General features: G+C 30.8%; 3 protein-coding genes across 10 annotated transcripts; all 3 read right to left on the bottom strand.

Annotated features, from left to right (window-relative positions):
- Positions 1-433: 433 nt before the first annotated feature.
- Positions 434-2012, bottom strand: LOC18606248 (RWP-RK domain protein). The gene is made up of 5 exons (XM_088804634.1): positions 1601-2012; positions 1368-1488; positions 1012-1291; positions 682-831; positions 434-571 (listed from the first exon to the last, which is right to left on the bottom strand). Exons 1-5 carry the CDS (start codon positions 2010-2012, stop codon positions 434-436), a joined length of 1101 nt encoding a protein of 366 aa, XP_088660760.1.
- Positions 2013-2744: 732 nt separating this feature from the next.
- LOC18606247 (protein NONRESPONDING TO OXYLIPINS 2, mitochondrial-like) lies at positions 2745-5737 on the bottom strand. 8 transcript variants are annotated; one of them, XR_001926865.2, is made up of 4 exons: positions 5436-5737; positions 5114-5289; positions 3956-4026; positions 2745-2971 (listed from the first exon to the last, which is right to left on the bottom strand). XR_001926865.2 is itself a non-coding variant. In XM_007039759.3 (3 exons), exons 1-2 carry the CDS (start codon positions 5606-5608, stop codon positions 5139-5141), a joined length of 324 nt encoding a protein of 107 aa, XP_007039821.2. In that variant the 5' UTR covers positions 5609-5736; the 3' UTR covers positions 2745-2971; positions 5114-5138. The 8 variants fall into 8 exon arrangements, 4 of the variants coding, with proteins under 4 accessions (XP_007039821.2, XP_007039823.2, XP_017972140.2 ...); XR_001926867.2 differs by having other exon boundaries at positions 5171-5289; positions 5436-5734; XR_001926864.2 differs by lacking the exon at positions 2745-2971 and adding an exon at positions 3094-3334.
- A 7102-nt stretch (positions 5738-12839) lies between these two features.
- Positions 12840-14144, bottom strand: LOC18606246 (Matrixin family protein). The gene has a single exon (XM_007039754.3). It carries the CDS (start codon positions 14061-14063, stop codon positions 12984-12986), a length of 1080 nt encoding a protein of 359 aa, XP_007039816.3. The 5' UTR covers positions 14064-14144; the 3' UTR covers positions 12840-12983.
- Positions 14145-14455: the final 311 nt, after the last annotated feature.

Below are 14455 nucleotides of genomic sequence, written 5' to 3'. Positions count from 1 at the left end.
GTGATATCATATCCATTGAAAATTCCAAGGCAAAATCACGTGTGGGCTACATTATTACTTTAATGAACCCAATTTTATCAGATAATTCTTTTTTAAAGCATTGAAAAGACAAAAACTACCATTCTGTGATGTATATCGTTCAACCCGCATTAGAGCCTCGGCACTTTTCTACTTACTATACCTTATGACTTTGGAGAGGGAAATATATTTGCTAATATATCCATGCCTCTATTGATAGATAAATTATTATACCGATTAATTCGTCTGATACAAAATACGAATGTCATATTAATTTTATATAAAAATTTAAATAAATTATTTTCAACATAAAATTTGATAAAAATCATCATTAAAATATTATACTTATTAATAGAGAGAAACATAAAAAAATGATTTTTTTTTAGGTATTATAATTTTGTAAAATTATAAGTAGTCATCTAGCTCCCTCACGAATTTTGGCTATCCCTCGTTGCAGTTTCAGGATTATTTTTGCAGCACGATCCCTTTCTTCAGGATCATTTGAATTTAGTTTACCAGTCCAAAAGACTATTTGCTTCTCCATGCTTTGAATCTGTAACATGCAGTACCTTCAGTTTAAAAAAAAAAGAAGCAGCAAAAATGTATATATATATGGAGGAGAATAATCCAAGAAAAAAGCCATAGCTGACGAAGAGAAAACACCTTTCTATGGGGCCATCTTAACACGCCATATTTGCGACATATCTTCTTCAATACAGTGACAGACAAGTCCAACCTCCTGGCTGCCTCCTCAATGGGCAGATGGAAGTATTTTTCTATATCTTTCAAGGTCAGATTTCTGGTTCTCTCCCTCTGCATCACATCCCAAAGAGAAACTAACAAAGTCACTTAGGGTCTCAAGTTGGGAACCTCTATCAGAGTTGAAGACGGTGGCTAACTAACCTGTATTGACAGGGAGGGCTTGGGATGTTTCCCTTGGTTATTGCTGTTTCCTGCTTGGTCCATGCGGAACCCCCCTGCACAAAATTAAACAGTTCTACCCAACTGTTGATTGTATGACAGAAACGGAGGTGCAAAAAATGGGAAATCAAACAATCCCCATGGTCGGGATTGGGAGGAGATACCTGCATGTGACGAAGATGGTTGCATGAAGTCGCCATTATTGAAATTTTCATCCCAAAGAAACCCCACGCATAAGGCCTCATAGAAACCTGAGAGTGGATCCTGAACGATGACGTATCCGGTTTGGCTTCGATGGAAGCAATACTGACTTAGAAACTGCTTCACATACTCAATGCTCTTTTTGCAGAAACTGTTTCAAAGTGTACCAAAATGAGTTTTGACAATTGGGTACACGTTATAATCAAATGATTGAAGAAGAAACTTACTCGAACATTTGATACTGATGGTCTGGAGCAACAGCATTAGTACTACCCGATCGATCAGTAAGAATAGCATGACAGATTATTCCAAGTCTTCCATGAATCTCAAGTTTGGTAACATTAATGCCTACCATTGTAAGAAAAAACGAAAAAATATCGTCAAAATAGCATGCAATCTTAATCAAAAATAAAAAACAAACCCAACAATTGATACGACTGGAATTTGACACGAAACACACCATTAGTGTGAACGATTTCTCTTAGTACTTGGCAACAACTGCAACCAAATGGGACCGGTTCAATTGGCCAAACTGAAAGTGGCATTGAATTCTCAAAATTTAAGCTTTCTGTTCCCATATTTTTTTCTGTTGGATTATTCATTACCCCAGAAAGCCCGAAAAACCCCGCTTGAGAAGTCCCCGCATTACGCTCATTATAGAAATCCCGGATGACAGGATCATCTAAAGGATCAATAGTATCATTGGCAATTTCCTCACTGGACGGATCATGAATTGAAAAGGTACTTAACACGGATATATCCTGAGTGGTTAAGTCCTCAACTAGATTTTCAAAGTCCAGAAAGTTAAAAATTCCATCCGGGTACATGTCATTCGGATTATTATTGGGAACACTGGAATTTGGATCTTCCATGCCTGTACAATGCTGGTGTTATTATTATTTTACTATCTCAATTTTGTGGAGGAAGACGTTGAACTTTGTCCTTCGGAGAGATATTGGCCTTGGTGGTGGCCCGTGATTGGAAGCGCTGCAGCAGAGAGTGGAGTTTGATCAGGGCCTCAAGCCCCTACGAACGCCGCCGTAGGTGCTTGAGAATTGAGTGAGAGTGCGCAAATTGAAACTGAGAGGATTTGTCGTTTCAAATGTTACGTATTTATAGAAGAAGAAAGGCCGTTAACGACCGTTGTGACAAAGAAAACTGTCGGTGTTTCCTTCAAAAGGCTGAGTTTGAATTTGTTTATGACATGTTTACGGTTTAAGATTGGGCTTTGTTTTGGTCTGGAAAATATGGGCTTTTGTCTTCCTCAAAAACAGCATTGGCACACGTCTCTATGGGCCACCCCAAATATAGGGAGGAACATCGGAAGGGTGCCCTGCTCGTTCTATAGCCCTGAGTTTTACCATCGTTTAGTATTATCTGTGTCTCAAGATTCCACAATCAGTATAAACAATTTTAGATTTGCGTAAAAGGTCTTTTACCTGCCTTTGGAGATGAAGATTTTTACACATTGATTCCCTTCAAAATAAAAATTATACTAGCGCAACGAAAACACGTCTGCAGGAAGGATCAATCAAAAGGAAGCAAGTACATTAAAAGGTGTAGAAGATTCTGATGCTTTAGTTTGTTAGGCATAAACGAACGAGTCAAACAAGACTACTGCATTTTTATTTCAGACTCTTAGAGAAAACAAATCTCATAGCTTGTAAGAATCAAATCAGCTTCACTGCTGTTAAGGGTTCAAGAGTATTCAAAGAAATGACAACCTTTTTCGAATAATAATCTACAGGTCCTTGCTGCTTCAGTCCATTTGAAAACTCCTCATCATAATCATGATCTCTAACAAGTCACCTTGGAACTGCTAGACCAAACTCTAAGGCAACAGAGAATGCACTCAAATCAGAGACAGTTATTAGCAAAACTATTCTACAATGTTAAAATAAAAGATGCAATAGCACTTCATCCCAATCAACAAACAAGTGCAGCAACTCAATCTCAACCAAAAACAGATAAATTTAGAATGCCGTTAATGATATCCGGTTTTAAACTTATACAGCAGAAAGCTCATATGCCTTCCAGAACGTTGTACAAAGTTCTAAATTTAAGAACTCTTAAAAATGTCATGACACTTGGATCATCTAAAGTGGTTTCCCACATAGTTCAATGTCAAATGAAGAATAGATCACAGGGTCCACCTCCAAAAACAGCCACATGTCTCACGTACCATCAATTCTATCTGGGAAAAGGAGCAATTATGTTACCATTGTGTTCTAGATCACTCATAAATGAATCACTCTAAGTGCAATAAAATGAAGTCAAAATATTTGATTCCAAAAGATGATTTGACATTATCCTGACCTCTATTGCACTAATGCACAAATTTTTAGAATGCATTCACTAGGTCTATGTGTAACTACTCTTTGATGGGCTAACCATCCACCCTGATGTTTAAGCAGATAACTAAAAGAAGAATTTGACAAAAGAATGAAGCAATTGTAGGCACAAATCAGAAAGCTGGGTAGAAGGGGAGAGTGGGGTGGCAGAATTTATCATGTAAATTTTGATGATATATCTTTTCCTATATAACCTAAGCAAGACTAGTTGCTAGGAAGACAGGAAGAAATTGATCCAAACAATACACTAATGCCGGAATAAGATGGAATTTTCCAATCCCATAAGTACAAAGCAAAGCCATGTGTTACGTTTAATAGAGGCTTTTCTTTGCGGCCCCCACAAAGAAAGATTATAAAGAAGGGAACTAGTTTAGCTTCTAAAATAAGAAATGTGAAAATAAGGCCCTATTTTGATATAATTAAAAACTTTCAAGATCACTAAAAAAGCACTCATGTTTTCGTACTTGAGAATGAAGATGGGCCTGTCACTGTAAATTCCCACTTTATTTCTTTCAAGCATATTGAATTTATGTGCCTGCAGGAACCAAATATTCTGGTCAGATATTGTCAAGATACATGATTAAAGCACTGTTGGCCCCATTCCATAGCCCCTATTTTGTTTTACTCACAGGAGGCAAGCTCAATGATCTGATGGTGTCTAAAAGGTTGAGCACCAAAAAGGTCTTAAATTCTACTTCTAATTAGCTATGTTCTCTAAAATTGGAAACTGACACCTGTAACCTCAACCAAATTTAATGTAACAGCAAACTTATCTATTATAGAGACTGAGATAAAAATCATTTGTGATATCCAAGCAGTTAAGAAATCAACTTTCTTCAAATTCAAGTAGCATACAAAGTAAAATTTGGAATTGGAACTTTCATTCAAAAGCATGCATCTTAAGCATATTTTCCAACAATCTTTGCAGTCTGCCTCTTACCTCATAAGCCTCATTTAAAGACATGTTTTAAAATGTACATGACTCACCTATCCAAAGCAAGGTGGGTGTATGACAAATACCCTTCAAGAAGAGTGTTTCTATGCCTAATTGGCTAATTCAATGAACAGCTATGAAGATACAAGTTATGCATCCTCTCCACAACTCTCTTTCTGCAAACTCATAATATTCCTTGCTTGTCCTATATGTGCATGGACTACAGTCTACTGCAAAACTAAGCTTGGTGAGAGCGATAGAGAGCAGGAGGGAGAGAGAGAAAGAAATTTTGCTATGAGCTTCTTACTTCTAAAAGGAACGTGTTTAAAAAAAAAAACAATTATTTTAAGAATTAAAAATAAAATTTGACATTCACGGAATCATTATTTTTGAATTGGTTTTACTTGGCTATCTGCTCATTTCAATCAATATGATCCTGCTCTTAGACTCAAAGCTTTCTACCACAATTATAACACAGACATAAAGGTTAAAAACCATTCAGAATTTCCATGTTAACAACATCTTAAATCCCAAAACAATTGAACTAGAAAAAAGACTTAATCAATTTAAACAAAAAATTCAACACCAAAACCAAAACCAAAGAAAAAGGTGAAAGAACAACAGATATATAATGTCATAATAACAGTATGAGAAGCCAAAAAAAAAAAAGGAAAAAAAAGCTACTCACAATAAAAAAAACAGATAAAACAGTACTAGAGGCCGGGATAGGTGCAGCAGAGTGTACCCTGAGAAAGTGCCCGGCAACTCCTCGATGTTGTGCTCAGGCATGACGTCATCCTTGACGCCGCCACTGCACTGTGCAGCGGCAACAGTGACTGCGCACATCCCAGCTCCGATGGACACCTGCCATCAGCAAAAAAAACCAAAACATCAAACTTCAAACAATAATAAAAAAGCGGAAATTCCCTATTTATAAAACGACTAATTGCAGGAAACACAGAGAAATATAATTTTGAAAACGGAAACAATTTTTTTTCTTTTTCTTGTACCTGGACAATGAGAAACGGCGAAGGGGAGGGATGGATTGGGAGGGGAGAGGTGATCGTGCGGAGGAGGGAGAAGCGGCGGATCTGGAAAGTAGGGGTCTTGGACCGTTGGATCTGAAGGCGGATTTAATAGAGGACGATGATCTGCTGATGAATCTATTGCAAGTTGAAGCCATTAGAAAGAAAATTTCTTGACGGAGATAGAGAATTGAAAAACTTGTTAATAGAAATTGCAAACTTGGAAAATGTAACAATGCAGGAGGACAGGATTTAGGGTTTTAGAGGTACGGACCAAGTATCTGATTTGGTCAAATGTTGGGTCGGGTCGGGTAATTAATTGAAAGAATAATGATTAACAGAAATGATTCAAACTATGCTCTCTAGACAAATTATGTACTAATTAATGAATAAATGTTTAGATGTATATTTAAATATTATTCATTTAGAGATTTTAGTTTTAGAATTTAAGGTTATTAAAAAATTATATATGTTATGAAATATAACATGATATAACAAGTATGAGTGAAAAATATTAATAAAGTAAGATATGTGTATTAATAAATTATTAATTTCATTATAATATCTTCGAGTTGAAAAAAAATTATCTTATTAATAAATTTATAACAAATGATATATTAAGTCATATATTACTAGTAGGATATATTAATGTTTCGATTGCAATAAAATATGGTACTTCAGTACTAAAAAGTTTTTCATCATCTTCACGAGGTTGTAAAGAATTTTTTTTACATATAGTGACCTTATAACTATTGGTAAATTCAATGAATGTGCTTTTTACATAATTGTTTTAGCACTTTTATTATATAATTTGATTAATTGACAAAAATTTCATTTGTCAAGTGTTCAATATGAAGATTTAAACAAAACATTGCTTTTTCTAAGTCTTTCATCTTAAATTTTTTTTTAAGTAACATTTTTTAAATTCTTTTTTTAAAAAACTTACGATTTTTTATAACTCTTCAAAAGTTTCAATAATATTAAGATCATTAACATAAACAGTAATTATGACAAATTCAGATCCAAATCGTTTTATAAAAATATATGAGTATATAGGATTATTTTATAGCCTTCTTTTAACAAATATTCATTAAAGCGATTTGTTAAGGCTATTATACCACATGTGTCCGAATTGTATTTAATTAATATAAATATGTATTTAATTTGATAGAATAAATTTTTTACGATTTTAAATTTTGTGCTTAAGACAACTTAAAACCTTCAAAGATTTTCATATAAATAAAGATATCAAGTGAGCCATAGAAATAAATTGTAGCTACATTCATTAGACGCATATAGAAATATTGTATTCACCAGAAGAGAATGTGTGTCTTCATAATCAATGCAAGGTATTTAAGTAAAACTTTATACAACAAGCCATACTTTATATCTCACAATTTCATTTTTCTCATTTTGTTTATGTACAAAAATTCATTTAGATTTCACTGGTTTTATACTATTTATTATATGGATTATAGGTCCAAAAATTTCACACTTTGCAAGTGAATTCAATTTCTTCTTGATTGCATCTTTTCACATTTGTCAATCATTTCTATCTCTACATTTTTCAATGGATGTAGGTTCAAGATCTTTATTTTTTTTTCATAATACTGAGCGTTACATCATATGCAATAATATTGTCGATGTTTTATTTTATTACAGTTTCATATTTTTCTGTCATGACATAATTTATTGAGATCTCTTCATTTTTAATGATTTTAGGTACTTAAATTTCTTTTATAATTTTATCAATTATATCATAAGTCTCTTCTGGAGTTTTTGTTTCCTTTTTATACCATCTTGTATATTTACTATTTTTTTTTCAAGGATTTTATCTTTGAAACCGATTAATTTTCCATACTTTTGGCATACTTTATCTTATAGGGACATCAATTCTAATATAAGCATTACAACTAGTATATGAGATTTAGTCATTCTTTTTAAGTTAGTAAATACGTATGACAACTAATTTGCTATATTTTATACATGAATTATCTTTGAATTTCAAGTTCTTATTGAATTGTGGGATGATTGAAATTAGATAATGATAACACATTCCAAAAAATTTCTTTTTTCAGTTGCTTATTTTCTCCTTTTAATATTAAAAAAATTATTTCATTAAAATGACAATCAATAAACTTTGTCGTGAATAAATTTCTTATTGATGGTTCTAAATATTTAATTATAGATGGAGATTTGTATCCAATGTATATTTGTAACCTCCTTTGAGGAATATCTTTGTGCATTGTGGTAGAGCCATTGGAACATCTATCGCACATCTAAAAATTATTAGATGAAAAATATTTAGTTTTTAGTTATAAATCAATTGTTTTGAGGATAATTTATGATAACTTGTTGGCTTGACGCGTACAACTGTCATTGCATACAAAATGGCATGCCCCCAAATATAAATGGAGAGTTTAGTTTTCATAAGCAATAGCCTTACAATTAATTGAAAATATTTAATAAATGATTCTGCTGTACCATTTTATGTATAAATATGAGTAATCAATTGTTCAATAGTTATTCAAACTAACATGCAATATTCATTAAAAACTTGATATGTAAGTTCACCAACATCGTTAAGATGAATAGTATTGATTGTATAATTAGGATAATGTGTTCGCAAACTAATGATTTGGACAAATAATCTTGAAAATATAAAATCACAAGTTAATAATAAGCACACACGTGATCATTTAATTGATGTATCGATTAAAATCATAAAATATTTAAATGATCCACATGGTGGATGTATAGGTCCACATATATCACCATAAATATGTTTAAAAAATATAGAGGATTCAGTCCCAAGTTTTGCTGGTGATGGTTTTATAATTAATTTGCCTTGAGAGCAAGCAATGCAAGAGAATTCATCAAATTGAAAATTTTTTTTGATTTTTCAATAGATGATTACATGAATTTTCAATAGTTTTTTGCATCATTATTGATCTGGGATGACCCAACTAGTCATGCCAAGCATTAAAATCAATAATAAAGTTATGGTTTACAATAACATGAATTTCAATAATTCTAATATTTGTGTAATATAGTCTTGATTAATATTCATATTTTTCTTCAATACAATAAGATACATACATGTTAAGAACTTGCAAGTTAACATAAGATAAAATTAGATATATAATTTACTATTAAAACACATAATAAATACGTATCATTTAAATATAATGAGAGCATATAAAAACATCTTCATGATAAAATTATACTAAAACATATTAACAAATTATTTAAGAAATTTCATTTTTGTATATTTTAATCACCAATTACATGATCAATACTCCTTTAAGGTGGACAAGAAAAACAATAATATCTAGATGTGTTATATCAAGTTGGCCATGGTTAAAATCATCTTGAACAAAATTTATTTCGATTTTTTTTTTTAGCTTTCAGTAATGCTTGATAAAGTTTAACACAATGTTTCGACATACGATAGGTATGCGATCAATAGTATTTCATATCACATCGATAACAGACATTTTCTACATTTTTTTTATTTTATCTATTTTTATTTTTTTCTATATTTCTTCATTACTCATCTATTTTTGGTGGGTAAAAGTATCCATCCACTCTTGATAGGTAAAGATAAGGTATCCATCAACTCTCAGTGGGTAACGGTAAAATATCCATCCACTTCCAATGGCTAAAGATAAGAAATCCATCCACTCCTGGTTGGTAAAGGTATTCATCCACTTTTGGTGGGTAAGAGTATCCATTCACTCTTTGTGGGTAAAAGTATCCATTCACCCTTGATAGATAAAATTATCCATCCACTTCTAATAGTTAACTGTATTATTAGGATAGTGATTAGTTTAACGACCATGATTACAATTATTATGGCGATCTCTTTTACATTCATGACCATAATTATTAATTATATCGCATTCATTTCAAGGAATCGATGAAGTTTATGATTTTTCATTAGTAGTTCGTTCTTTTGCTCAACCGTAAAAAGACATAAAATCCAAAGCAAAATGTATTTCAGATTACCAAAGTATAGTATTTTTCATTTTTTATAAAAGTAGATATCATACAAAGCCAAATATCAAACAAAGTCAATTCTATATGTTCAATTCAAAATATTTTATGTAAAATATCATAATATCAAATATAGATTTACATATGTCAAGCAAAATCATAGTTGAAATTCAACAAAAAAAATCATATATTAAGAAAATCATATTCCAAAACTAGAACAAATATATCATATATAATTATATATATTTTCATGCTCAACTTGATTTAATAAATGAAGGGACAAAATATGATAAATAATACATGATAGCAAAATTCACATTAAGGTTGATTTTCAAGGAATGAAAATACCAAAAAGATATTGAGTTACTTACTTGATTTGCTAAAACAAAAATTCAAAGACCAACCATTGAAAACCTTTGGAAGCCTAAAGAAATGGAACTTCAACTTTTAGATGATGATAGAAATTAAATGATATCAAAACTTAGACTTTTAGATGATGATAAAAACTAAATGATACCAAAACTTGAGATATTAAAAAATTATGCTGATAACGTGTTATGAAATATAATATAAAAGAACAAGTATGAGATAAAACTATTAATAAAATAAAAATCTTATTCTATAATGTGTTCTTATAAATAAAGTAAGGAATTTATCTATAGGCTAATAACCCTTATCTAGATAGAATTTTAGAAGATAAAGATAATGTTGAGGGATTTGATTTGGATGGATTAAATCCAAATTTTAATCCAATCTAATTTACATATAAATCTAGATATATATAATCAAATATAAAAGTTCAAATTAAATTACAATCCTATGTCCAACCTACTGGGCTATTTGGCCTGTCTCAACTTTCTGACTTGATCTAAACTCTTGGACTGTGACCTAATGAACATTCACACATATATTCATAATAATATAAACCATTTCAACAATATTGAGTTATTGAAAATATATAAAAATTATTAAAAAGTATTTTTAAAATTATTAACTAATGAATAAGTCTCATAAAAAATAATTATTCGTATTATTTATATGATTTAAGAGATTGATATTGTTAAAAAAACTAATTAATTATATGCAATTTGAATAATTTAGTATCTACTATTGAAACTATATTTTAATAACTTTAGGTTAATAATATCATATCAAAAGTTATTGATAAAATATTTGTAAATTATTTGAATGTCATAAGAAGTTATTAGAAAAGTTATTTGTAAGTTATTGGAATTTATTTAAATTTATTGAAAATATTTATAAATTACTGAGATTTTATATATAATCACTCTCATATATAATTACTGAGGAAGTATTTTCTTGTTGACAAAAGCATCATTAACAAATTACTTTGATTAAAAAATTTTCAACTTTCAAGTAGGTACTGAAGTGTATGATTAGAAATCTATTACAACTTGCTAATATAATTGTTCGATTGTTAAGTACTGAACTTTAGTTGAACTTTGGACAATCTTAAATTTTGAAAATGAAAGTTTTAAGTAAGCTTAAAACCCTCACACAAAGATTAAATCACAAGAAAGCTAGAAGAGAGAAAGTTTAAAGAAATGTTTTCAAATTTAATTTCACCTAAACTTAAGGGTGAGCAAAACCAAACTAAATTAATTGTCTATCAAAATCAAATGCAATTTGGATAAAACGGTTCGATCTAATTAGTTTATTTGATCGATTTGTTCAAAATGTTTGATCTAATTGGTTTTTTAGTTGGTTCTCAATTTTAAAATTTTTAAACCAATCCACCCAGAAAACCAAATTATTATATATTATATATGAATATATGATATTTTTTATATATATTAAGAAGAATTGATAGTAAACTTAATTAATAATATACTTAAAATATATTAGTTTATTATATGTACGTATACAAATCATAGTCATAACAATTTAATTTTAGTTTTATTTATTTATTTATAAATATGTATTAATATGAAATTACAAACTATATATTTTAAATGATATAACTTATATTTTAATATTATAATATATGATGGTAAATATCCTATATATTAATATGTTATAATTATTACACTTGGGTAATGTTTCGTAATATAAAATGTTATGAACATATATAATTGTACAAATATTATATATATATATATATTTAATTTATATATAAGTATTACTATAACTTATAATAAACTTTATTTATATAATTACACTTAATAACCTTATAAATTATCACCTTAGTTCTTATAACATATTGTTTATAATTAGTTATTATTTATACAAACTTTGATATTAAACATTATAACATATAAGTTGTGTCATTAATTTCACATATACATAATATAGTAATACATTATGTATATACACATAAGTACTACTGTAACTTAATAATTTTATTAGTTATTGCCTTAATTTTATAACATATTGTTTATAATTAATTATTATTTATACAAACTTTGATATAAAAATTAAAATATTATAACATATAAGTAGTGCTATTAATTTCATATATATAATAAAGTAATATATTATATATATACATATATTTAATTTACACATAATTTGTATATTTTATAATTATGGATAAAGTTTATAAATTTTAATATTATAATTTGTAACCAAAAAAAAAAAATTTTGGTTCATTAGTCCAAAATTAAACGGATCAAACTAATTTTATATTTGATCAATTTGGTTGATTTTGGTCAATTTTTTAAAGACGTTTAGTCCATTTGATCTTTAGGTATAAAAGACCAAACCACACAATCCATTTATTTGCCCACCTTTAAGCTGATCTAATAAAGCTTTCATTTTTTTTTTTAAACTTTCGTTATTACGAATTTTAAAATTTATTTAAACTTTATTTCTAAAATTTAAGACCATACGGATTGAGTAAAAAGCTCAGCACAGGACAAGTTCAAAAAGCACAAACAATATAGGCTTTGAAATATGATGATAACACGGCCACGTAGCGGATGGGTTAGATTTGGATGCATATAGAAGATGGGCCCATCTCTTCCCATCCTCAAGGAAAAAAAGCTTGAATTCCTTCAATTGAGGAATTAATACTAGTAAAAAAAATGTTTTTTAATGATTTAAGAATGTATTACCAAAAAAATACACAAAATCATAAAAGAATAAATAAGAATAAATCCTTTCTCTTTGTTTTTAATTTCAATCAAATTATAAAGGTATTAATCAAACCTCTGCATGCTTGACTTTCTGTACATTTCCTACATAGAAGAGTTTCACTGATTTTCCTTCTCTCCGTTGCTTACTTTCCGTCGTTCACCCGAGTCCCGGATGTAGGGTCAAGGGTTTGGTGTCTTTCTTTGTCGTCTCGTGCTCCAAATAGTTAGTGCACCTTTCAGGAAGTTTGAAGCATATAATTTTAAGCCAACAAAAAATTAAACACTACATATATAATAATAATTCACAAATATATATATATCCTTAAAAACCAAAGAATTGTTTCAATTCTTCTGTGAGTGTGAACAATTTTTTCATCACCCATAAATAATCCTAGAAAAAAGGAAAACAGAAAAGTTTAAAAGAGCTAAAAAAAGAAGCCCCTCATGTAATCATCAAAAGAAGAAAAAAAGATATCACTGCCAAAGAAAATGTCCACTTAGATGATATACAATTTAGAACATTTCCTTTGTTAGAAGAATTTTCAGACTCTAACAAAGAGCTGAACTTGAAGTTCGGATTTGACCCATACAAAGCCTGGACGCCTTCCACATCATCAAGTTTCAGGTCTGCCTTTCTACTACGAGGTCTCAAGCTCGGGTACATCACGGCTTCCGTTACTGAACTATGAGCCAACCCGAGTACGTGACCAATCTCGTGCGTCGCCACTGATTCCAGGTCAACAGCCGTCTTTGATCTCACTTTCTCAAAGTCAACGGCCCACGTTTCAGCTTCATCAAGGTGGAACCTCCCGTTCTCCGGCGAAAAAGCATGCGCCAACACTCCTAGGACCCCATCAAACGGTTCCCCGTCACCGTGATCGCCACGGAAAAACCCGATTTTGATATTGGCCGATTCATAATCTTCTATCTCTGCAAAGTTTACAGGAATCACCGAAGCCCACCTCGAAAACGCGCGTTTAAAAACTGTTCTTATTTCCGATAAGCTTATGTAATCGATCATGTTAGACGGCGAAAAAGCGTACGTTAAAGTCATAGGCGATCCACGTTCCCATCTTGGCCTTCCATAGAAATAGGCGAAATGTTTCGTTGAATGAATTCTCGGGGCGGTGTCCGAAACGCCGCACCTGGGGGACATGATTGCTGAAATTGTGCCGGAATCGAGCTTGCCTGTAACAGGTAACCCGAGCTTCTGTTGGTATAACATAACTGCGGATTCGAATTGGGTATCGAAAACGTCAGTGAAGTTGCCGTTTTGGTTGTCGGGAATCGAGAGGTAACCGAAACGTTGGAAGTATTTCTTGAGTTCCGACATGCCGCTGATGTGGCTTCCCTTCTCGGCGTCTTTAAAGCGAGTGAAATTATGCCACGTGGCGTTGTGAGTATCGGTAGTTATGACCGTTATTTGTTCCGGTGTGATTCTGGCGGGAAAACCAGGAAGTGGAAAAAAACAGAGAAAAAGAAAGAAGAAGAGGAAGGAATAATAACCAAACAACGGAAACATAGTTTCTGTTGTTAGTTATTTTGGGTTTAGAGCTGAAAATTGAAGAAATAGGAAGGTTTATAAAAGAGATTAGGTTAGGATTAAACCCAAAAAAAAATCATATTTACATAAATAATTGAATTTTAATTTTTAAAATAATAATTGAAACATAGCGAAGATAAGATCAAGGAACAAGAAACCGTGAGAAAGTTAAATTGATTCTGCCGTGCGTGCCTTTTCATTGGAGATTCTGACTTTGGAGGCAGAGAATGGTGGGTTAACCACTGCCTTAGTTTCTAACGAGATTATTGTTTAATATTTTCGGTATCTAATTTGAATATTTTGCTCGGGATTAAAGAGGGAATATACTTAATAGTCTTAGTTTAACTTTGATTGGTTCAAGTTTGGTTGAA

Source organism: Theobroma cacao, chromosome 3, assembly GCF_053813885.1.
Source record: "Theobroma cacao isolate CCN51 chromosome 3, ASM5381388v1, whole genome shotgun sequence".
Classification (NCBI taxonomy): Eukaryota; Viridiplantae; Streptophyta; class Magnoliopsida; order Malvales; family Malvaceae; genus Theobroma; species Theobroma cacao.
This window is presented reverse-complemented; position numbering and strand designations above follow the sequence as displayed.

Excerpts from the sequence above, each read along its gene's own strand:
- LOC18606248 (XM_088804634.1), bottom strand. The coding sequence starts at position 2,012 with ATGGAAGATCCAAATTCCAGTGTTCCCAATAATAATCCGAATGACATG. Across the intron at positions 1,489-1,600 it reads AGAAATCGTTCACACTAATG|GCATTAATGTTACCAAACTT; the intron begins GTGTGTTTCGTG and ends TTACAATGGTAG. Across the intron at positions 572-681 it reads TAAGATGGCCCCATAGAAAG|ATTCAAAGCATGGAGAAGCA; the intron begins GTGTTTTCTCTT and ends TGCATGTTACAG.
- LOC18606247 (XM_018116651.2), bottom strand. The coding sequence starts at position 5,608 with ATGGCTTCAACTTGCAATAGATTCATCAGCAGATCATCGTCCTCTATT. Across the intron at positions 5,290-5,435 it reads CGCCGTTTCTCATTGTCCAG|GTGTCCATCGGAGCTGGGAT; the intron begins GTACAAGAAAAA and ends TGCTGATGGCAG.
- LOC18606246 (XM_007039754.3), bottom strand. The coding sequence starts at position 14,063 with ATGTTTCCGTTGTTTGGTTATTATTCCTTCCTCTTCTTCTTTCTTTTT.